General features: G+C 37.9%; 3 protein-coding genes and 1 non-coding gene across 12 annotated transcripts; 3 read left to right on the forward strand and 1 right to left on the reverse strand.

Annotated features, from left to right (window-relative positions):
• Positions 1 to 237: 237 nt before the first annotated feature.
• Positions 238 to 5052, reverse strand: LOC122967347 (galectin-2-like). 8 transcript variants are annotated; one of them, XM_044331943.1, is made up of 5 exons: positions 4964 to 5052; positions 1511 to 1578; positions 1249 to 1328; positions 805 to 976; positions 238 to 562 (listed from the first exon to the last, which is right to left on the reverse strand). In XM_044331943.1, the coding sequence occupies exons 2-5, from the start codon at positions 1517 to 1519 to the stop codon at positions 416 to 418; spliced, it is 408 nt and encodes a 135-aa protein (XP_044187878.1). In that variant the 5' UTR covers positions 1520 to 1578; positions 4964 to 5052; the 3' UTR covers positions 238 to 415. The 8 variants fall into 8 exon arrangements, with proteins under 8 accessions (XP_044187878.1, XP_044187876.1, XP_044187882.1 ...); XM_044331941.1 differs by having other exon boundaries at positions 1511 to 1583; positions 4964 to 5051; XM_044331947.1 differs by lacking the exon at positions 4964 to 5052 and adding an exon at positions 4025 to 4088.
• Positions 3593 to 12065, forward strand: pick1 (protein interacting with prkca 1). Of its 2 annotated transcripts, none has more exons than XM_044331938.1 (13): positions 3593 to 3768; positions 4346 to 4418; positions 4669 to 4780; positions 4995 to 5123; positions 6120 to 6186; positions 6355 to 6444; positions 6544 to 6597; positions 6801 to 6863; positions 7042 to 7175; positions 7660 to 7752; positions 7848 to 7898; positions 9254 to 9398; positions 9964 to 12065. In XM_044331938.1, the coding sequence occupies exons 2-13, from the start codon at positions 4378 to 4380 to the stop codon at positions 10224 to 10226; spliced, it is 1242 nt and encodes a 413-aa protein (XP_044187873.1). In that variant the 5' UTR covers positions 3593 to 3768; positions 4346 to 4377; the 3' UTR covers positions 10227 to 12065. The 2 variants fall into 2 exon arrangements, with proteins under 2 accessions (XP_044187873.1, XP_044187875.1); XM_044331940.1 differs by lacking the exon at positions 3593 to 3768 and adding an exon at positions 4157 to 4239.
• Positions 12066 to 13594: 1529 nt separating this feature from the next.
• trnar-ccu lies at positions 13595 to 13667 on the forward strand. The gene has a single exon. It is a non-coding gene; the product is annotated as a tRNA-Arg (tRNA).
• A 174-nt stretch (positions 13668 to 13841) lies between these two features.
• On the forward strand, positions 13842 to 21503 carry plbd1a (phospholipase B domain containing 1a). The gene is made up of 11 exons (XM_044332506.1): positions 13842 to 14046; positions 15224 to 15446; positions 15911 to 15994; positions 16419 to 16560; positions 17393 to 17533; positions 18097 to 18241; positions 18666 to 18866; positions 19644 to 19784; positions 19866 to 20051; positions 20452 to 20558; positions 20667 to 21503. Exons 1-11 carry the CDS (start codon positions 13977 to 13979, stop codon positions 20841 to 20843), a joined length of 1617 nt encoding a protein of 538 aa, XP_044188441.1. The 5' UTR covers positions 13842 to 13976; the 3' UTR covers positions 20844 to 21503.
• Positions 21504 to 22251: the final 748 nt, after the last annotated feature.

Below are 22251 nucleotides of genomic sequence, written 5' to 3' on the forward strand. Positions count from 1 at the left end.
TTTAAGTGGCAAGTTACACTTTTTACTGGAAAGTGCATTTTACTTTATGTGAAGTCTTGTCATGTTACTTTGACGTCACATCATCATTACTACTGTTTTCACTAACTGTTGTTAAAATCTGCAATATTTTAATGACCATTTTAGTATTTGCATTGGATCAAAATGAAATGGGCTTTAAAGCGGGATTAGGCTTCAATTTGTGAAAACTGACCCTTCAAAGACAACAAAACAAGATCATTTGAATTCAAACATTTTATTTTCTGTTGCACAACAGGAAATATTTAAGTAAGGATACATTCCCTGTGTACAGAACATCTACATCTCTTTATGATTCATGTTTCTTACAATAACTGACAGTCTCATCTTTCACCAAACTGATAAATACAGTGTACATGTGTGAGAGCAGTTGTGTCTCCTAGCAGATCTTGAAGGAAGTCAGTTTGAGGTCTCCTGTGATTCTGATGTAGCTGATGACGTCCATGCCAACACGGTTGGGAAACTGGACTTCCTGTCCGTCAGGAAGCTCCACTTCAAACACGTCTCCAGCCAGTTTCAACACAATCTAAAACAGAAAAGATGCTCATAAAGTAAAACCCTTTCGACTTAAGTCACAAACCTCTGAGACAGATATCTCAAAACGTCTCCAAACAATATCCAAACTATTTGCATGGCTCAGGGTAAGTGAAGAAATATATTTTTTGTGTTTTGGGCAAACTGACCCTTGAAGTCTTTCAAAATGTAACCAAACCTTCCACTTTTCACAAAGTTCACACATCTTCACTTCTTGTAGTCACATCTCCCCACCTTGACATCTGTGCCCCTGTGCAGGGGGTTGTGTATTTCCCTTTTCTCATCACCCCAGCAACCAGCAGTCTTTGAGTTGCACACGACAACAGCTCCATCAGTGTCATCATGGAAACGAGGGTTGAAGTGCAGAGCCAGATCGTCTTCATGACAGCCGAGGTCGATCTGGAATCTGAGTGGATCAGAGATTATACAATAAAAGTAATCTTAATGTGTGTGTTTGCAGAGCTCAGAATGCCACACGGGTTAAATATTAGACACATATTCACCAGGATATTTATAAAAAACATAAATGCTCCACAATCAATGAAAGGACACATTGTTCCAGATTTATAATTATTCCATGTAGCAATAAACCAACTTGTATGTACACAGATATCCTTACATTATTTTATTCCATTAAGGGGCTAATAAAGAATAACTGTAAGTCTGTGTTTAGTTTACCTCTCAGCATCGTGCAGAATTATTCCCTTTATTTTCAGCTGATCTCCAGCTCTCAGTTCCACATTGTTCAATTCAAGTTTCTGAGAAACACAGTTTAGAGTTTCAACCAATTTAATTAAAAAATGAAAGGTTACAGTTTGTCATAATGGTGACAAACTTGGAGGAATCAAATGTCAGTATCACAGTCAGATACTTTTATCCAACAAACTACAGTGTGCAAATCAATAATTGATAAAGGCAGAAAGAAAGCAGTTCAACTTACCATGCTCATTCTGGGTGCTGGTGTTGGTGAATAGTCCTGGAGCTAATAAGATGGAAGATGGTTCTCCTCTGTCCTGGGACAAGAAGTAAGTAGTTTAATTGTGAAGTTTCACTTAATTTATAAGCACAAAGGATTCAGTTAACAGACTTTTATCATCATAGTTTGCCCCGATAATCATCATCACAATCAAGCAGCCTATTCAATGCAGAGGCACCTCAACATTTAATCATTACTGTTGAACTCATGCAAATGAAATTAATTCTCTCTTTGATCACTGAACAAACTGTGAGTAACAGCTGCCACCGTGTGAAGTATCTGAACAAAGCACTCTGCCCTTTAACAAGCTGCTTCAATCTTTTTAGATTGGGAACCATTATGTACACTGAGGAGGGTCCTGAAGACATTATTGATTAAACTGTAGCAAAAACACGACCCCCTAGAATACACTGTGCCTATTGTATCCAATCAGTCTGTTATGATAATTCTATCAATTGAAAAGCATTTTCATGTTTGATTTGTATGCTTGGTCATTAAATATATACATAATACCTATTGATACCATCATGACTGCTGAATGTCTTTAATAATTAATCATGGATTTTAAGCCCATGAGGCATAATTATATATTCGCTCTCCTCTCTTACACTGACCTCAACAGGGTATTGTATTAATTTGGCATAATTTATTTACTTTTTATTCATTTACTGTGTGTGAGTCTGCTGCATGTCATTTCCAGTGACTGTCTGATAGACAGTTCAAGAAGGACCTAATTTGTTCTTCACTATCTATATCATTTTAATAAAATATGGTCATTTTCAATTTTAGCTTTCATTTTAAAGTCTCTCTGCACTCAAAAATATGTTTTTCTTCTTGTTCCTTCAGTTGGATGTTTGAGCTTAACTGTGCAGAATGATATATGTGCAGAGTTTGACACTAGAAGGCTGTTTTCACATTCATCTGCTGAAAGTAGAAAGTTTCTCTGAGCTCATTGGAAATGTGATTTTAATGGGTGGACTTACGATCATGATTTGTGACATCACAAATAGTTTGGAAGCCAATCTTGGTCCAATATTCAACTTACACAAGTGTGATGTGAAAACCTGAAGTTTCCAGTGCACATCACTGAGAATAGACTTTACATTGAAGTAGGAGACATCTTGTGTCCAGCTGTTAAACCTTTTAAATGAACAATATTTGCATATTTATAGACTCTGGAATTTTTAACAAGATATTTTAACTCATTTTGTGGAGGAAAAAACATATCTGACACAAATTATTATTCAAGGTAGAGTATTTTATATGCATCTAAAACATGTCTGGAAGGGATCTTTGAGATTAATCAAAACTTCCTCAGCCAATTAATGGATGACATTAGATTAAATTTAAAAGGCCACAGTTGTCGTGAGACCATCATCATTCTTCAGTGGCAATAATACAAATATTCATACTGATTATCTGTATTACAGTACTCATATTGATACACTCTTTATCAACCAGCAGTCAAAACAGCCCTCAACTCAATCGTGAGTTTTTGCTGCCATCCCGTGGTAACAAAGACAAATTGCAATATGTTATATTCGTCAAATTGGCGTCAATGTATACATGCTTCGTACTGATTCGTACCTCTTCTTCGTAATATAACCCCTCACAGTTGAGTGTACCGTATAGTTAGAAAAACTCCAGGAAAGTTGTATTTGACTGCCTTCATCACGGGACCCACGGTTTGCTCGTCGTACTGTCGTCTGTTGTCACCGTGGATGTAGACATTATACATCAATTGTTGTCACAATGTGGAAAAACGATTGACCATAAACCGGAAAAGTGGTGTGCTGTCATGTCTCCATTGATGTCGCTTTACAAATGTGATGTGTTGCAGTTCTTCTCTTTGGCCACGAGATGGCGGTAAAACTCATGTACAAAAATACGTTGAAGACTGTTTTGAACTCATTACGTGGTTCAGGATTTCATATTAGCTAATAACAAAGCACAATTACAATAATACATATAATTAGTATGAATATATGTATTATTTCCCCTGAATGATTTGGAGTCGGTGACCATAGAAAACAATTGAAAAGTCTTTCTCAAAAGCAACTTCCGCTAGTTGCCGGAAGTGACGTCTGAAAGTAAACAGAGGAGCTGTCAGTTGATCCAGAAATTAATATATTTACGACTAAGGGAAGCGATTTAAGAACGGCATTTTGCTTTTTATGCATACAAAGGGACATTTGTATGAACCGGTGCACATTCTAGTAAAGGTAACTCACTAATGGCGTGTTAACATCAGAAATTAGCTATTTAACCTGCCACTAGTCTACAGAAGCTAGCAGCTAATTAGCTTTAGCGAGCAAATTTCATGATTTTGGCTTACGTCACCAAGGAAATCTTCCAGATAGTTAACACCGCATAGGTTCATGCATGTTGTTTAACTGACATGTTGTTTCACTCACACTCATTTAACTGGCTAACATCACGTAGTTGTCATGCATTGTAAGCTAGCAGCTGTTAGTTCACCTGCAGCAGCAGCAGCAGCTTGCGTCTTCTCACCGACCGCAAACCTCTGAAACTAGCAAAGCTTCAGCTTGCTCTCGCTCTACTGAGCCAGATTACCTAAAAGAAGGACCTGTTTTATTTTGCGCATATTTCCATTAATCCAAGTTGATGGATAACGTCCTTCCTACCTGATAGAAAGACCAACTTTACTTTGAATCTCTTTTTATATTTCATAGGTAGTAAGTGTCAGAAAACTGTCATGATATTTCTGTCTTCATCATATCAATCGTCAGTCAGACTGTGTTTACGGGTTTTGTTAATCATTGAAATAATCACTGACAGGTTTAACCGGACAGGAGTGACGCTGTCCTGCGATGTTCACAGACATGGACTATGAATTGGAGGAGGACAAACTGTGAGTCACAATTGTCGTTTTTCCTCTTTTTTCCTTCCATTCAATTGTTTATTTCAGTGTGTTACTGAAATCTTCCATTCACACATGGGATCACATACAGTGACGAAACCACGTTGAGTGATCGCATTAAATTCTTAAAACAGCAGCTAATAATGTGATCGTGATAAGAACCTTGCACGTTAGGATTGTCACAAACAGAGTCAACTATATGCTGCAAATATAAAATTAAAACATTTTTACTCTTCAACAGGGGGATACCGACAGTCCCTGGCACTGTGTGTCTGAAGAAAGATGCTAATAACCTGATAGGGATCAGCATTGGGGGTGGGGCACAGTACTGTCCATGTCTCTACATTGTGCAGGTAGGTGTTGCTGCTGTGTTTTAACCACAACAGGACATTCGTATAATCTTTCAAGTTTTGTAGTAAGCATCGAATTTTAAAACATATGTAATGCCATTGTGTAGCATTAAGTTGATACAATGGTGATAAAGCTCCATTTGAATAAGTCAGAATGGAAATGTAGACACTCTGTGTTATTGGTACCTTTTTGAATGTGGCTGCTGTCGTCTCGCAGGTCTTTGATAACACCCCAGCAGCTCTGGATGGGACGCTGGCAGCAGGTGATGAAATCACAGGCGTGAACGGCAAACCAGTAAAGGGAAAGACAAAAGTGGAGGTGGCCAAGATGATTCAAGCTGTCCAGGTACACAAGTGCTGGGGAGGGAATCACAGTCCATAATAATTTGTAATCCTGAATAATACCAGGTTGTCATAAGATGGCCTCTTCTACATTTCTGTGAACACAAGGTTGAGTTTTTGACCAATACAGTCGTCTCAGTTAGTGACTAATGTAGTTGATGACTAAGATAGAAGATTAATGCCAGACATCTGTCAAATGCAGGTCAATTTGATTTGCTTTTGCCTCCTCACTCACTCAGGCAGAAAATCTGCTTTGTTTGAATTTTCTTTTATTTTCAGTTTGGAATCTTTATGGTCTGCAATTTTGATTAAACTTAAATTAAACTAAACTTACCAAATGTACTAACTAACTCTTCACCATTGATGACCAGTGTTTTTAATGCATTAAAACAAGGAATGAAGCACATTTAGACCATGTATTAAATATGATGTAATATTTCAAAATCCATGACATACAATGACACAAACAGAAACAAGAATAAAACCTTACTCACGGTTTTGTGTCCTGCTGTGGCTGCTGATATATCAGTGAATAGTGCAAGAGATAATTTCGGGTGCAAACCCACCATCGGACTGTGGAGAGGATGGACTTAACTTGCTTTCCAAGCTGTGCTAAAGAGGTCAGCACAAATAGTATTTGGCACGTCACCTATGCAGAGGGGCTGTGTTGTTTTTGGCATCCATTGTTAGCACCCAGGAAATTCCATGACTTCCTGCATGGTGGATTAAAGACAGGCTTCAATGTGGGAGTTAAAGGATTAGATTTTGTTGTTGTTGCGCATTCAGTGCAAGTACTTCATGTCGATTTCACTCATGACATCATGGTGCTGGAAAATTTGCAAATGATTAATTTTACACACTGTATTTTTATTGTATGTTTGTATATATTATACATTTTTATATTAAATGAATGTAAGACAGATTTTTTCCTTTTTCCTTTAAATATTCCGTGTTCATTTGTTGTTGTTGATTCAGTTGATTCTTGATTATATCTTTACAGGGAGAGGCAGTAATCCACTACAACAAATTGCAGGCAGACCCAAAACAGGGGAAGTCTCTGGATATAGGTATCTCTTCTACTAGACACATACTCACTATTAGTCTTGATCCATTGTTTGTTTACTTTACCCTCTGTGGATTCTGCATTTTCATTTTATGCATCATATTCTTCCATTGTTACGACACCTTTTATTCAGTGTCGTGGTGTGTGTTGACACATATTTTGTGTGTTTTAGTGTTGAAAAAAGTCAAACATCGCCTGGTAGAGAATATGAGCTCAGGCACAGCAGATGCTCTCGGACTCAGTAGAGCTATTCTATGCAATGGTGAGATTGTTATGATCAATTTACTCATTTAAATAGAAAATGTTACAACTTTATCCATTAATTTATATAGATATCTACGAAATGAACTTTATTTCACAGATGGACTGGTCAAAAGACTAGAAGAATTGGAGAAAACAGCAGAGCTCTACAAAGGTAAAGAATAATCAAAATACCAAACAAATGTGTTTTGTAACAATCTGGAGAACAGTAATCACAAAATCAGGAAACTATCAATCATAATGATTGTGTAGTGTTCTCACCAGATGCACTTGATGTGTTGAATTGAGTTTGATGCAGATTCACTTGTTGCTGTTTGTTCAAACCAGTATGTCATCATTATTATTTTCTGTTTGTAGGGCTGATGGAGCACACAAAGAGACTGCTCAGAGCTTTCTTTGAGCTTTCTCAAACCCACAGAGGTGAGTTACTGTGATCAAAAATAATAAAACAAAGCATCTTTACGTTGTTTGGTGTACTTTTTTAATTTTGACATTGAATAGCTAAGAAGAACACAAGATAGACAATCTTAATTGATCTAAAGAGATATAGAGTCTAATATATGTGATTGGAGTTTGACAGCCTACTGTAACTTTACAGCATTTGGGGATGTTTTTTCTGTCATCGGAGTACGAGAGCCTCAGGCTGCAGCCAGTGAGGCCTTTGTGAAGTTTGCTGATGCTCACCGCAACATTGAGAAATATGGTATTCAGCTACTAAAGACCATCAAGCCTGTGAGTACAAAACAATTTGCAGTTGAAGCATTTATTCCACCAGGAAATGTGACATCATGATTCTATTTGATCTTTATTTCAAACTGACTTCAAAGAAATAAATTTAAACAGTGTTTGTGTATGTGTTCATTAGGTTTATGCATTCCTTATGACACTGATCTCTCTAAGGGATGTGTAATGTGTATGATGAAGTCAGTTCATGGTAAAGGTTGACTATATATTTATATTTATTTTTTTATACCTTGATATCGATGCTGTGATCTGTCTTTACTTTCATACAGTGTATATTATTGGATTTATCCTTGTTTGTATTCTTTACTTCAATTTTTAGCTCAGTTATCTTTTATCAAACATCATGAACAGAAGAACGCAGATGTCTTGAGTTAATCCAACGATACTTTGTTTTGTTGTGCCTTTATACAGTAGCTCTAATGTCTGTCTGACTTTATATCAAACCTCTTACCAATCATATCTTGTTGTACAGATGCTTCATGATCTGAACACGTACCTTCACAAAGCCATACCAGACACAAAGCTCACCATCCGCAAGTACCTGGATGTGAAGTTTGAATATCTGGTAAGGCCACAGCAGTGTGACATCACTTGTAAAGCTGTTAAATTAGTTGAATGTCCGTCAACAGAATATCAGTATGAATCTCTTTTGTCTTTCAGTCATACTGCTTGAAGGTGAAGGAAATGGACGATGAGGAATACAGCAGTATTGTGAGTTGTCATTTCAATTCTAGTTTTAAGAAATGTAATCAGTGTATAGTATAGCAGACGTAAGATGAGGTTGCCAAAGGAAAAGTGTTGCTTTTCTCTCAGAGAATTCCCCTGGTGCATAACAGTCAAAAAATAAAAGTTAAGAGAAAACACAAGTGCCTATACAAAGTAAGAGAAAAATAACCACTACCACAACAGCTGGGTGATATAACTATATAAATAAAAATTTACAATTGATATGTGAAATGTCCTAAATATAGTAAAAATATATTCTGAGTGAAAAGAGCTATTGAACAAGATACTGACCGGGAATGTGCAAAACTTAACAGTATAAAAACAGTATAAACAGTGCATGAAATGTGCAAATAAAATTACAAATAATAAATAATTACGTAAACATATAAGCAATAAATAAGTAACACATTGTTCACTGTGACGGTTTCACAGGTGTGCAGATGATGACATTTTTAAGTTAATGTAACGTGTAGTGTTGAAGGGTTGGAAAGAGTCCATGTGAGAGGGGGTCTCGGGCCTTATTGATGAGGCCGGCTGCAGATGGGAAAAAACTGTTCTTGTGTTGTGACATTTTGGTCTTGACAGATTTCAGCCTCTTGCTGGAGGGGAGTGTTTGACACACTTCCATGCTCAGTCAGGAGTGAAACTACATGATGTTATGTGTATACTGAGTAGATGTTGAAGATTAGATGTAGAGCTGCAATAATTAGTCAAACAACAGAAAATTAATCAACAACTATTTTGAAAATTGATTAATCATTTTGAGTCAGTTTTTAAGATAAAATGTCCAATTTATCTGATTCCAGCTTCTCAAATATGATAATTTTCTGTTTTATTTAGTCCTCTATGGTAGTAAACTGAATGTCTAGGTTGTGAACTGTTGGGTGGAACTAAAGGACATTTGAGGACGTGTCTTGGGCTTTGGGAAACAGACATTTTCCACAATTTTATAGCTCAAATGATCAATCAAGAAAATAATTGACATTTCTCTTAGAATCAATATCATATATGATATTTTTGAAGAAGTGATTGATTATGATTTTTTGTGTATATGGTATTTATAGTGTCTAATTGGTCACTCTGATGAAGGCGAAAGAGCCGGAGAATAAAGGATGGTGTACAGGAGAGGAGTTGTGCAACATGTTTTAATTTTGATCTGTATACTGTACATGGTGGCCTTATTTTGAGCAGACAAGTGCAAACTGAGTTTATTTTGCAGCTGATGCCACTAAACTGATCGAGCTGCAAAACTCTGATGGAGCCACATCGTTTGTGTGTGGTGTTGTTGTTTTATGCACTCATATAATCTGAAGCAGTGAGTAATGTGCTTCCTTCTACAGGCCATGGGAGAGCCTCTGTATCGCGTCAGCACTGGTAACTATGAGTACCGCTTGGTGCTGCGATGTCGGCAGGAGGCTCGCGCCCGCTTTGCCAAAATGAGGAAGGACGTTCTGGAGAAGATAGAGCTGCTGGATCAGAAACATGGTTTGTTGTTGTTGTTTTTCAAGTCTTTTTTCCAGCTATCTGATATATAAAACAGGATGTGACAGTGACCAGTGTAAATGTACAAAAAGAAGTTAACAAGTTGCATATTTAATGTTACATGTTTCCAGTATAACATGTTTTAATTAGAAAGAGTTTCAAAATAATGACATGTCTTGAGGTTTTTCATGTAAAATATATTTTAACACTATTAAAATTTTATATTAGTAATTGTCAAAATAATATACATACACACAGATACACAGATAATTATAGTGTGATATTTTCAGGGATTATGGAATTTGAGATCAACATTATAAGGGCAAAAATGCACAAACAAGGATTGCAAAGACATAGAGCATTTTAAAGATATGAAACAGACATTTAAAACAGGAAGCACAACAAAATAAATTCTGCTTAAGGAGAAGTAAAACAGCCATTCTTGGTGTGACATGTCTCTTTCTCTTCAACAGGATTACATTTTTTATTTATCAATGTGTAACTCAGCTCACCTGTCACGAAACTTTCCATCCACTCTTTTTTTCCCTCCCCTCTTCTTCACCTGCAGTCCAGGACATTGTGTTCCAGCTGCAGCGCTTTGTCTCGGGCATGTCACATTACTATGACGAGTGCTACGCCGTCTTGAAGGAGGCGGATGTCTTCCCCATCGAGGTGGACCTCTCCCGCACCATGATCAACTACGGCAGCCAGTCGCTCTCCTACGCTGAAGACGAGGAGGAGGAGGAGGGAGGAGGAGGCGGAGACGAAGGAGGAAGCAACGTAGGGAGACAAGCAGAGAACGGCGCTGAGAAACTGATCGATGACGAATGAGTGCGTGTGTGTGTGTGTGTGAGAGTGTGTGTGGTGTTCTTATGGACGTTAAATCCACCCCGCTAACATAACTGTTCCTCACTTACAATTTATGTCAACACTCTCACCAAACGATGATCTTTAGAGTGGAACATAGCAGCTGACATTGTTAATACTGTTGTCACAAAGGTGAATACTACTGAAAATCGCTGCTATAATCCTGTTGTCTGGTCTTTCTGTGGTGTTTTCCTTGTGGAATACACTCAAATCAACGGCTTTGTGATTACCATATCATTTTACTGTTGTGAATTATGACTCAACTTTCTCTTTAAACCATAGACTTCCTGCTTTTGATGTGACTGTCGTCCACTCATAAGGTCATTGCTGAATGAGTGTGAGACAAACACAACTAACAGAAGGCAACTTTATTTTAATGCTGCAGAGGAGGAACTAAATGCATACGAGGTGTGCCTTTTAGACTCTTAGTGTAATGAAGTGTAATGGGTCGGGGCTGTGTGTCAGTGTGTACATTGTGGATTGTTAAAGCTTTACCTTGATATTTACATTTTTATTTGATTATTTTCTTTGCTGTAAACATTTTGGACAGGGATTTATCTAGAATAGAATAGAAAGCCTTTTTTGTCATTGTAGATAATACAACAAAATTAGGAATACTACTCCTGCTCAGTGCATTAAAAGACAAAACAACCTCAGCAAACAACAACCACAGTCAACAACACAGATTCTAAAATAAGTACAGTAAATAAATACATATAAATATATATAATACAAATATGTTAGTTTGCACTAGAAGATGTGAGGTGTCACTGCAGAGACATTTTCTCCTCACCTTAACAAGCAACTGGCAAATTACACTAATGGATCAACATTTTAAAGGTGTTTGCTGAAGATGGGGACTACCACAGAAATGATTCTTCCTCATGATTCCTAATTGAAGTGTTTGTTACATGCAACTGTTACACATCTTTGGATGTTTTTCCTTCTTCTTTAAACATTTTAGTTGTTAAACAAGGAAGAGCTTGCCACAGAGTGTCCACCAACAGAGAGTTTCACAACCAAAGTTTTTTTTTTTTAAATTCAATCTGCATACTTCAAGTTAAACTGTGTTATTTTCCTGTAACACTAACCTTCATTTCTCACTTCCCCTTATTCCAGTGGCGCCCAGCCCTCCAGTAGTGTTTTTGTCTAAGATGAGAAAGTTATTAGACGAGTGCTATAATAACACTCAGAGCTTTACCATGCTGTGGATGTGGATTGAAATTGCAGACACTACATGTAAATAAGAATGTATAAAGGGAAAGAGTATAAAAACTCTGCTGTTGTAATTTCTCTTGTCATTCCAACTTTATTTATTTTTGTCAAAATATATTTAAAAGATTTAATGATCAGTAAATTGCAAGATTAATTCTGTTACAGTGAATATAATTATCCACCCGTGTAACTCTGGGGTCTGTCTTTTTTGTTTGTTTATTTGTTTTTTGTCTTGTGTGAAATAAGATGACTTTTGTGCATTTTGATGATTAACTGTTGCAGACGTGTTTGAGGTCATCACTTGGGGGCAGCATCACATCAGATCACACTGTCCTGCAGTCGGCACTGACTGACTGTGGCTCCTGTTTTGAAGGATTTTCTTCTGTGTGTTGTTTTTCCAAATAACTGGAATGTATGAATCAAAGGGACCTACTGTATTTTTATTTTATCTTTAACAGGGCGGTTCATAGACATATTGGCTGGAGTTAACAGGCTTATTTGGAGTTAAATTGACTACATGAACCTTAAAATGGCCTAAGCAATGATTTTTTTAAAACTATAAATAAACATACAATTATACCTAAAAAATTGTTTGGTCTATTTTGGAGGAATATTAATGTTTTGTTTTTATTTTTTTATCTTACCTTTCTTTCAACTAGAAAGCATCTAGATTGTATTAAATGCACTCATACAGCGTCGGGAAAATGTAAAATAATTTATCAAACAGTAAAAAATGAGACTCATACAGTTGTGGCACCATAACAATAAAATGTTAACATCTTTTGTAACGTGATGATAGGAAGTGTGGCCTTTTGTAGTTTTATCAACGAGGTTTTGCAAAGTGACACATGGCTCATCTGTCAAGTTGCCACAAAATGTATCCCCCTCCATAATTCACAGTCGTTATAGGGGGATACACATTCTTGCAGGCCAAATTGTTGTCTGCCAGTGTATGTATCCCCCTCCAAAAATCCACAGATTTTGTCCAGGTGTCTGTGTTTGTCTATCCAGGACATGTGATTCCTTCCTTATCAATAATGCAAATTAGGTGAGGTCAGGGGTTAAGGTTAGGTAAGGCTGTGAATCAATAAATGTATTGTCAGCATTTTAGAGGAGGTCAGAAGGTTAATTTGATTTGACTATTAACTAAAACACTAAGAGATTGGAAACCTCTCCATATTTTCCGAGGTTATTGGGTATGATCTGATATATATATATAAATAAAACACTTGATGATTGGTCAGACTGTGCATTATAGAGGCGGTTACATATTTTGGCAGTCTGCATGTCCAGCCTGGTAGGACAAGTAGCCTATCTTAGTGGCTTTGTGCGCTATATAAATGCAATACATTATTATCATGATGATTATTCTGATTAGCATTATTTACCCTTTTAGGAGGGGGATTCAGAATCATTTAAAACAATATCCAAAGGAACATAGGCTATCATTTGCAATGGAAAAGTGGATTACAGAAACAATAGTTCACAATGCTGCATTAGTTTTATGTACATTTCGAGTTAAATAGATATAAGTTAGGCGAGAAATGTGTTAAAATGATTACAGTGATCTTTATATCAAACGTGTAGCTATTTGAATGAACAAATTCCTTACAAAAGGTTGAATTACAGCGTGTTTGGATCTACTGTAGCTTCCAAACAGTAACATGGGATGACCGAGTAATCGACTACGTGGTACATTATAACATTGTCGAATTAAAGGAGAAAAAAGATGTGATTGCCTTGTTTTTTTCAGTAGACATTCAGTGCAATGAATAACATAAAGTTGGATAACACGTACAGAAGAATAAAAGCATGTATTCTGATAGATGAGCCATGAGTTACTTTGCAAAACCTCGTTGATAAAACGACAATACACGGTAAATTAAACCATGTTGCTATTTTTAATTTACTTGGTTGAAATCTAAGCGTAGTGATGTAGCCCTGAAAGCATGCGCGCTCCCGCGGCCAGAGCCACACTTCCTAATGGAATGCATGCGCGTTCCCGTAGTCAGGGGCACACTTGCTATCAGAGGGTAAGTACCATGGCACAATACCTGATGTAATGGGCCCGGCTTATGTATTTAAATAGGTATGTGACTACCAAAGAGAGCCGCATAGCCCCAGTGGCCTAATGGATAAGGCACTGGCCTCCTAAGCCAGGGATTGTGGGTTCGAGTCCCATCTGGGGTGAGAGCTTTTGCTACCTCATGCTCTAAAATGGCAAGACACAAAGTAACATTAAAATTATTATTAGCATGTTATTGCTAGTTGTGCTTCTATAAGACTTAGCGGCAGGACTCTGCTACCCCCCCCAAGGGCACGTGTACGACATGTTCCCTTTTCCTCCGGCTCGCAGCCAATCAGGAAACGCTCCGCTCTGCCGTTTCGGACTTTCCCTCCGTCACATATATAACAACTGATTTCCTCTTCGCTTTCAGCACCTTTGGCTGATCCCTGTGTCTGTTGTGCACCTAGTTTAGGTTTTACCTACAACTAGATATGCTTCTACTAAAGAGGCTGTATGTCTTTCTTTTATGCCATGTGGCTGCGACCTTCGCCTCTGCTGACAGTAAGTAGGCCGAGTTTGAGAGAAATCACGGGTTATTGTGTAAGGATCTAATGGCTTTATTTTCCAGGATTGAACTGATAGAAACTGGCTTTACGCATGCATGCTGTTTTACAGTAAAGATATTTAGTTACTCTCTGTCAGCGGCTGTGATTTAAGGAGTGTTGCAGATGACAGCATGAGTTGAGTATGTGTTGTTTACCCATACAGGGTAATCCCCAACCTCACGAGGGCTCCTGCCAATGAAATGTTTTAGTTTTAACTTTCACTTTTTGTTGATATCCATAAACCTATATTTAATAAGTCAAGATAGGAACATGCATATAAGAAAAAAACAGAGGAACAAAAAGTGGAGGGATAGGAGATTTTTGTGTGAATGGGTTTGTGTGATCCTGTCATCTGTCACTCCAGCTAAAAATAAATACATATAGTATATATGTTTTAATTTATTTATTTACCAGGGACAGTGCACTTTAATCAACATTTCAGTTTCCACATCAATGTAAATTTGTTCGAGGTAGCAGCTAATTTTCATCCATTGTCCCTGTGCAGGTTATTACAAATTAGTGACCTAATGTCATCAATACAATGACTCAACAAGTATGCTACTACAATACAATACAATACATAAATACATTACAGAAGTAACAGAGATATATAAAAACAATGAGTAAAGATAATGCCAGAGATAAGGTAGTATGATTACTCATGATTGCAAGTTTGGTTTGCTTTAAGTCATATCTTAAGTTTATGTTTAAAGCTTAGGTAATTAGTGCTCTCTCTTAATTCAATAGCTAGACTGTTCCAGCAGTTGGCGGCTCTGAGTGAGAAGACTCCCCTCTGGTAGTCGCACTCGTTGCCCTGCAGCTACAATCCTTCTGCATTATGAACTGGCTGAGTGTCAGAGGTGCAAGCCCATGTAAGACGAAAATATTTAACATGTCATTCATAGTAGAGATGCACCACTAGACTTTCATATAATTAGTAGATCAGTAATAGTAGATTATTGGATTTACTGCACACGGGAGAAGTGGCTAAACTTTTTTTCTAGGAGTCAAAGCCATAACTTCATTGTCTTTTACAGCCATCAACCTGCATGACTCTTCTACTGGTGTAGCTGTTCTTTTATAGCTATTTTTTGTTGTCTTCATCTTCTTAATGGTGTTTGATTTCTTTTCAGAGATGACAGCAGCCACAGTGTACTGGGACCCCCAGCACAAGACTGTCCTGCTGAAGGAGGGGGTACTGGAGACAGAGGGGGATGCATATGGATACCTGAATGATACCCTGTCCAGTACAGGCTGGAGCGTCTTAGAGATCCGTGCCGGGTACGGAAAGACCCCCGAGACTGATGAGGTCACCTTCTTCCTGGCGGGCTACCTCGAAGGCTTCCTCTCTGCCCAGTAAGTCTAGTGAATGTGCTGTCATGCTCGCTATTCCTATAGTGTCCTTGTCATATAACAAGATTTATGGTGTCCCATTCATGTCATTCAAACATTTGATACTAAAATAAGATAAGATGAGATAAGACTTCACTGTCCGTTCACACAAATTAGTCTTACATCACATAATAGTGTAATAATAAGATAATTACAACAAAACAAATTATCAGTTATCCAACTGGTGATTGGTTGGATAGTATGTAGTCTGATGATGACTTAAGTATGATGAGAAACTAGAGAAAGATAAGAAACTTTGACCTTTGACACCTTTTGTAACACCTGAAAAATTATTGGCAGCACCCTCCAATCATAAGATTTATAGAAAACAAATGACCAATCAAAATGTCCCCAAACAGTATGAATCACTTTTTTTCTGTTGTTATGAGTACATTCATTTAATATTCGTACTTACTTTCCCTGCCCAGGCAGATGATGAATCACTACGCCAACATGTATCCCCAGCTCATCCACGACCCCAAGATCCTCGGCCCAGTTCAAACTTTCATGAAGTGAGTCTGTCCTCTTTTAAATATTAAAACCACAGCAGCATCACCGCAGTCACAAACAGTACAAGATCTGAGTCACACATCACTGTCATCATCTTTCATATCCTCTTCTCAGAGATGTTTAGTTTAGCTCACACTACACTCAACTCGGGGGTGTGATGTGGGCAAACACATTTTCTAGCATAGTATAGTATGTTTGAAAGGTTTTCAGTGACTTAAGGGAATTATTCTGTGTTTCTTTCCATAAATGAGTCCTCAGTTCAGGTCAGTTTATTAAAACATACCTGTTGGACTATTTGTCCGTATGGATAACACTAAAGCTTCATCTGTGCTCTGTGTTTGGCTCTTTACTTTTGAGTGTTTTAAATAAGAACAATGAATAATGAGAACTGTAAACAACATGTGAACATCACTCCTGTACTTTAAGGAAGCAAGACTCATGGACCAGAGAACAAGTGAAACTGAACAAGAGCTCTGACCCTTTATGGAAACACACAGGCTTCATTGTTGCCCAGATGGATGGATTGCAAGCAGGAGTTGCAGACTGGGCCAAGAAGCAAGGCAAAAAGGTGTGACAGCCATATCTTCACATTTTTAGGAGAACAACAACTCTCTTTTACATGCATAGACGCCCTGTGAACGCAACAAAACATGACCATAAGAACAATGGAAAAACAAATATGCAAAATGAATAAATAAATGGAAAAAATAAATAAAAAGAAACAAGTGCAACCGTTCAAGTTGCAAATATACATTATTTTATTACACATGTCTAGTATATGCACAGATAAAACATAGAAGAGGAATCGTCTTTAGAAATGTATAAATCTGAATCTACCAGTTATGAAGGAAATTCCTCTTTAAGATCATAAGTATTTTCACTTCATCTGACTGATGCACCACATTTAAATACTGTTCTGCCAGGTTCTCATTTAAAATGAGGAACCTCCAGTGCAAACTTGTGATCATATATCACAGTGCGTCACTGTAAGGTTTAAAGGGACATGAAATGCTTTATGCAGTGTATTATTATAAGCAGAATAAGCAGATACATGTTGTTTAAAGGACAGTGTATGATCCACTATAAGACAACACCACATATGGTGCCAATATCATGATATTATATCAATAATACTGCTAATATTACTGAGTCTCAGTTGTTTGCCTTTGTAAACAGCATGTATTTACTATAGTTTTATTTGTTTTTAGCGCCAGTTTGGATTAATAAAGAAAGCAGACTTGGTATGAAAGGTGTCCAAATAGCTCATGATTTCACTGATCTTAAATATGTTTCTCTCTTAGACCAATTCTTTTTTGTATTGCTGGCTGTCTCACTATTGAAGCAACACTACTATTCGTTTTCATTTGCTGACAGCTGTTTATCTGGTGTCCTTCCCATAGCCGCTGTCCCTGTTTGACATCCAGTTCCTGAATGCAGTGGGAGACCTGCTGGATCTTATTCCAGCCTTGGTCCCAGACTCCAACCCTCCACTCAGAGACTTTAAACTTCCAGGGATGGGACACTGCTCTGCTCTCATCAAGGTCAGACGTCAAAACAGGTTCCAGTCAGGATGTATATGTACTCTAGTAGACAAGACTAGACTAGAAGACAACGTAAGGGATGTTCTTCAAAGCTCCTAGTGTTTAATAATGCAACTCTAACATCAGCTATAATCACACATCTCAGGTAGGTTTGCTAAATGTAAAAAACTGAGCACCTATGAAGAATTAATCTCCTATGCAAGACATGGGCTATAATGGATTTAGTGATCCCAGACCCGCAGTAGTGTGTGTAGTTTCATTTGCCACATAAACAAAGAGGTCCCTCACACACTTAGTGTAAATGTGTCTTGTGTGGGGCAGGAAATAGTTTGTGCTTATTAAATAGTTTGTGTTCATTATTCCATCTTCTGTTATCCTTTTTTTATTGTTCCTGTTGTTTGTGACATGTCTGTGTATTGCAGCATTTGTAAAATGCACATTACCTGATTTATTTTAATCTGAGTCACATTGACACAAATTCCAGACATTTCTTCAGACACATGAATGCCATATTGAAGATGAAATCTTAACTCCATTTGACTATTTTCTGTGCCTCACCTCAGATGCTGCCCGGTTTTGAGAACCTCCTGTTTGCCCACTCCAGCTGGTACACATACGCTGCCACAATGCGTATCTACAAACACTGGGATTTTCGCATCACTGACCCCCACACAGCCACTGGGAAAATGTCCTTCAGCAGCTACCCTGGTAGGCACCAGGAATTCTCCATTACAAGATAACAAGAACAGCAGTAAAACTGTTAAGATATTCCATATAAACAGAAGTTTACTAATATGTGTTTAACAATGTCCAGATATTTGAAACAGCAGGAGCCTGTAATGTCCAGCAGGACAAGAAAATTATTGATATCACTGCTTCTTTTCTGTACACAGTCATATTTCAGTTATATTCCACTTCATTGTGCAAAGCAGAGTTTTACATGTACAGGTGCTGCCACTTTTTGTAGAATGGCTAATAAGTTTATCTCTCCGACACCCTCTACCATCACACACACACTGCTTTCTGATAATCATCATTGAGAAATAATAATATTTGAATCCCATGTTGTGAATGTGATTTTTGGTGAGGATTGTCAGAAATGGTCTCAGTTAATATCGCATTTCTCCCTCAGGTTTCCTAGTGTCTCTGGATGACTTCTACTTGTTGGGCAGTGGTCTGATGATGACTCAGACCACCAACAATGTCTTCAACTCCTCCCTTTTTGAAGCAATCACCCCCAACAGCTTGCTGGCGTGGCAGAGGGTCAGGCTTGCTCACAGTTTGGCACGTACAGGAGAAGAGTGGGCCCAAACCTTCTCTATGTACAACTCTGGTGAGTGGAGTGCAGTGATTATATATTTGTATAGCACTAACCATGAAAACAGTACTTTTATCACTAAGAGACGTGCAGGTAAAACATGAATCAAAAGGTTAGTAACAGTTAACCGAAAACCAATTTATTTAAATGTACAGAGCTGTTAAAGTACTGAATTACTTTACACTACTTCCAACCTTTTTCCAAAGTGTACCGTTGTTTCAGATATTTGAATGCATTATTTCCAACTGTATTTCTAACTGTTAATCAAATCGCAGAGTCTAGAAACTGTTAAACTTAAAGATTGAGGTGTGACTCATCTCAAGCCTGATGCTTGGTTTCAAGTCATGATTTGAGTTAGAGATAATGAATCCACATTCTGAAGTCTGAACCCGGGGATCAGTAATCCATCACCCGAAGAATCATGTCTGGTTTTGTTTTTACAAAACAGTACATGCATGTAGCTGAAAGCACAAACTGATTTGAAGGTTTGGCTATATTATGCAAAACTTCAATGAACATAGTGGAAACCATTTGGTGAATTTGGAAACTTCTTGCATAAATACGAATGAATACGTGATCTAAAATACAAAATAATACTGTTACAACTGACTGAATAAAACCCGACTTGATTATGACTGTAAGCAGCAGTGCATGAGTCATGATCATCATTGCGGAGCTCAGGTCAGACGCCTTTCAATACACAAATTGGTCAACTCAATTAATTTTACAGACTTCTCTTCCTTTTGCACTACTCTCCTCCTCTCCGGCAACACCCAACCTCAACTGTTGTAGGTACCTACAACAACCAGTACATGGTGTTGGACCGGAGCAAAGTAAAGCTGGGCCACAGTGTCGATGACGGCGCTCTGACTGTGGTGGAGCAGATCCCCGGCCTGGTGGAGTACTCTGACCAGACACAGGCACTGCGCAGAGGTAACGACAGCTCTCTGTAAAAAACTGTTTTTCTGAGGAGTATTTGTTAGAATAATTTCCCATTACCTCTGGTTGCCACAGGTTACTGGCCGTCCTACAACATTCCCTTCCACCAGAAGATCTACATGCTGAGTGGGTACGGACAAATGTGGGAGGAGTATGGAGAAGACTTCTCCTATGATCTGTGTCCGAGAGCCAAGATCTTCCGCCGTGACCAGGCTGAAGTTAAGGACCTGGACTCTTTGAAGCACATCATGAGGTTCAATGGTGTGTGACTCTGTCTCTTTTTTTTTTAAATGACTCACATTGAGCTGCGTTATTTACACATTTCATAAGTTTTATATGATTTTTCTGGGGTTTTTTTCCTCACAATGAAAGTAGCACTGATCTCACTGGTGCATTTAGTGTTGCAATGATTAAACAGCTCCAAAAACAGTGACATGATTGTTAATTGATTCATATAAGCGTGGTTTGAGAGCAGTACCTTCTAGCTCTCAGCCAGCCAGTCATCATTTGCTTTGGATGTTACTAAATAGAAGTTGTCAATCATAGGCAGCAACTGAAAGCATGGCATTTCATTTAAAATAAAGATTTACATTAGACCAGATAGTTATTTTGCCATTGGCAACATTTTTACTTTTACCCTTTTTTGTTTGATTGTTGTCAGACTACAAGAAGGATCCTTACTCTATGGGTGACCCCTGCAAGTCCATCTGCTGCCGTAACGACCTGAGGGCAGAGAAGCCTTCACCAGGAGGTTGCTATGACACTAAGGTAAGTATCCTGTCACTACAATGATCTTGCATTAACAGATTCTGTAGCATCAAATGCTTCTTAGCTCAGCTCAGATTTCATCTCGTTCCTGTGTCGTTCTCATTCCAGGTAACAGATTTCGACATGGCTGGGGACTTCGGTGCAGAGGCAGTGAACGGGCCAACAACACAGGATGGACTCCCGCCGTTCGTTTGGGATAAATTCAGCAGCATCAGCCATCAGGGTCTGCCGCAATACTACAACTTCACCTTCGTCAGGATGATGCCTCGTCTCTTCGAGCCATGAGGGATATGTGTTTGTGTGTGTGTGAGTGTGTTTGTGTGTGTGTGACAGGGAGAGATGCTTTCTGTCTGAAGCTTTCATAGTAATGAATGTCAAGGGTCAAATGTACAATCTGATGTTTCTGTTGTGGTTTACACATCCATTTACACAATGATGATTTTTATTTTATCTATTGCTGAAAATTCAGAATTGTGTCCCACCAACATGTGCTTTATTCTCAAACTGTCCATCTACCAATCAGATTTAAAATCAATGTTTTGTTACAAATGTGTCTCAGGGTTAAATGAATTAGTAGAAATTTTATATGAATTAATTATATGAATAATTTTATACCTGCAGTCACTTGTGCCTTGAACATGGGGAGTAATTTCATAATTTTGTAAAATGCAAAATTACGCCGTCCTTTCAGATTGATTTTTCTTTTTTTTCTTTTTATTTTCATACATGCAAACACTATCTTTTAATGGTAAATGAAACAATCAGTGCAATGTTATACTCAGGGCTGTTGATCCTCTCTAATGCTGTGATTTATGTGCATCTGTTTCTTGTGCTGGCTCAGTGAAAGTGTATCAGGTTTATATTTTTGCGTAAGCCTGTGTTTCATTGTGTGATGCTGCACATCTTTATCATGCGTTCATTTTTTATTAAAGTTTTACAGTTGTACCAGTGTCGTCCTGTCTTTTATCTTGTCTAGATAGCGACTCTTAACCACCAAGGTTTAGAAAACAACTGTGTTGGACAGTCAAGTCCCACATGTCCCAGCTTGTTGTTCATTTTCCACAGTCACTTGCATTATTGTAAAGTTCCTAGTTGTAAACTTGCTGCTGTCAATACCAAGAAGCTCTGGAGAAATTCTCCTCTGAAAATGTATGATAATGAGATGAGGAGCACCTCAGCTACCAAACGATAGTACACAAATTATGAAAACTTATATATAATTATGGCTGTGATGCATTATATAGAAGAGAGAAGTTTGATATTTTAGTAGCCTGTGGTCTCATTAGTAAATTAGAGATGGAGAGAAAAACAGCACTAAATCTGATCAGCAGTCATGATGATAATCTAAAAGGCAGTTTCAACAGCTTCAATATTGCTTCTGTCCAAATTTTCGACATTCAGCTCTGTTGTTGTCCTCAACCATTTGCTATGTGGGCAAACAGTAAAACAGTCACGGATTATCAGTCACAATATTTATATTTATTTTTAATATTTAGACGTATGAAGGTCAGGACCTCTGTGTTTTTGAAACAGAGTAGAGTAAGCTCACTCTCTCGTTCTGCCCCCAGGGACACATGTAGTGATTCACCCTTTCCTATGAAATGGAGGAACTGAAACGTCTGTTAGGCACTCTGCATTTATTTCATAAATCCTCCCGTCACGTCCCTCCTCTGTGTTTCACAGCTCTCTGTTT

The sequence above is a fragment of the Thunnus albacares genome, chromosome 17 (assembly GCF_914725855.1).
Source record: "Thunnus albacares chromosome 17, fThuAlb1.1, whole genome shotgun sequence".
Classification (NCBI taxonomy): Eukaryota; Metazoa; Chordata; class Actinopteri; order Scombriformes; family Scombridae; genus Thunnus; species Thunnus albacares.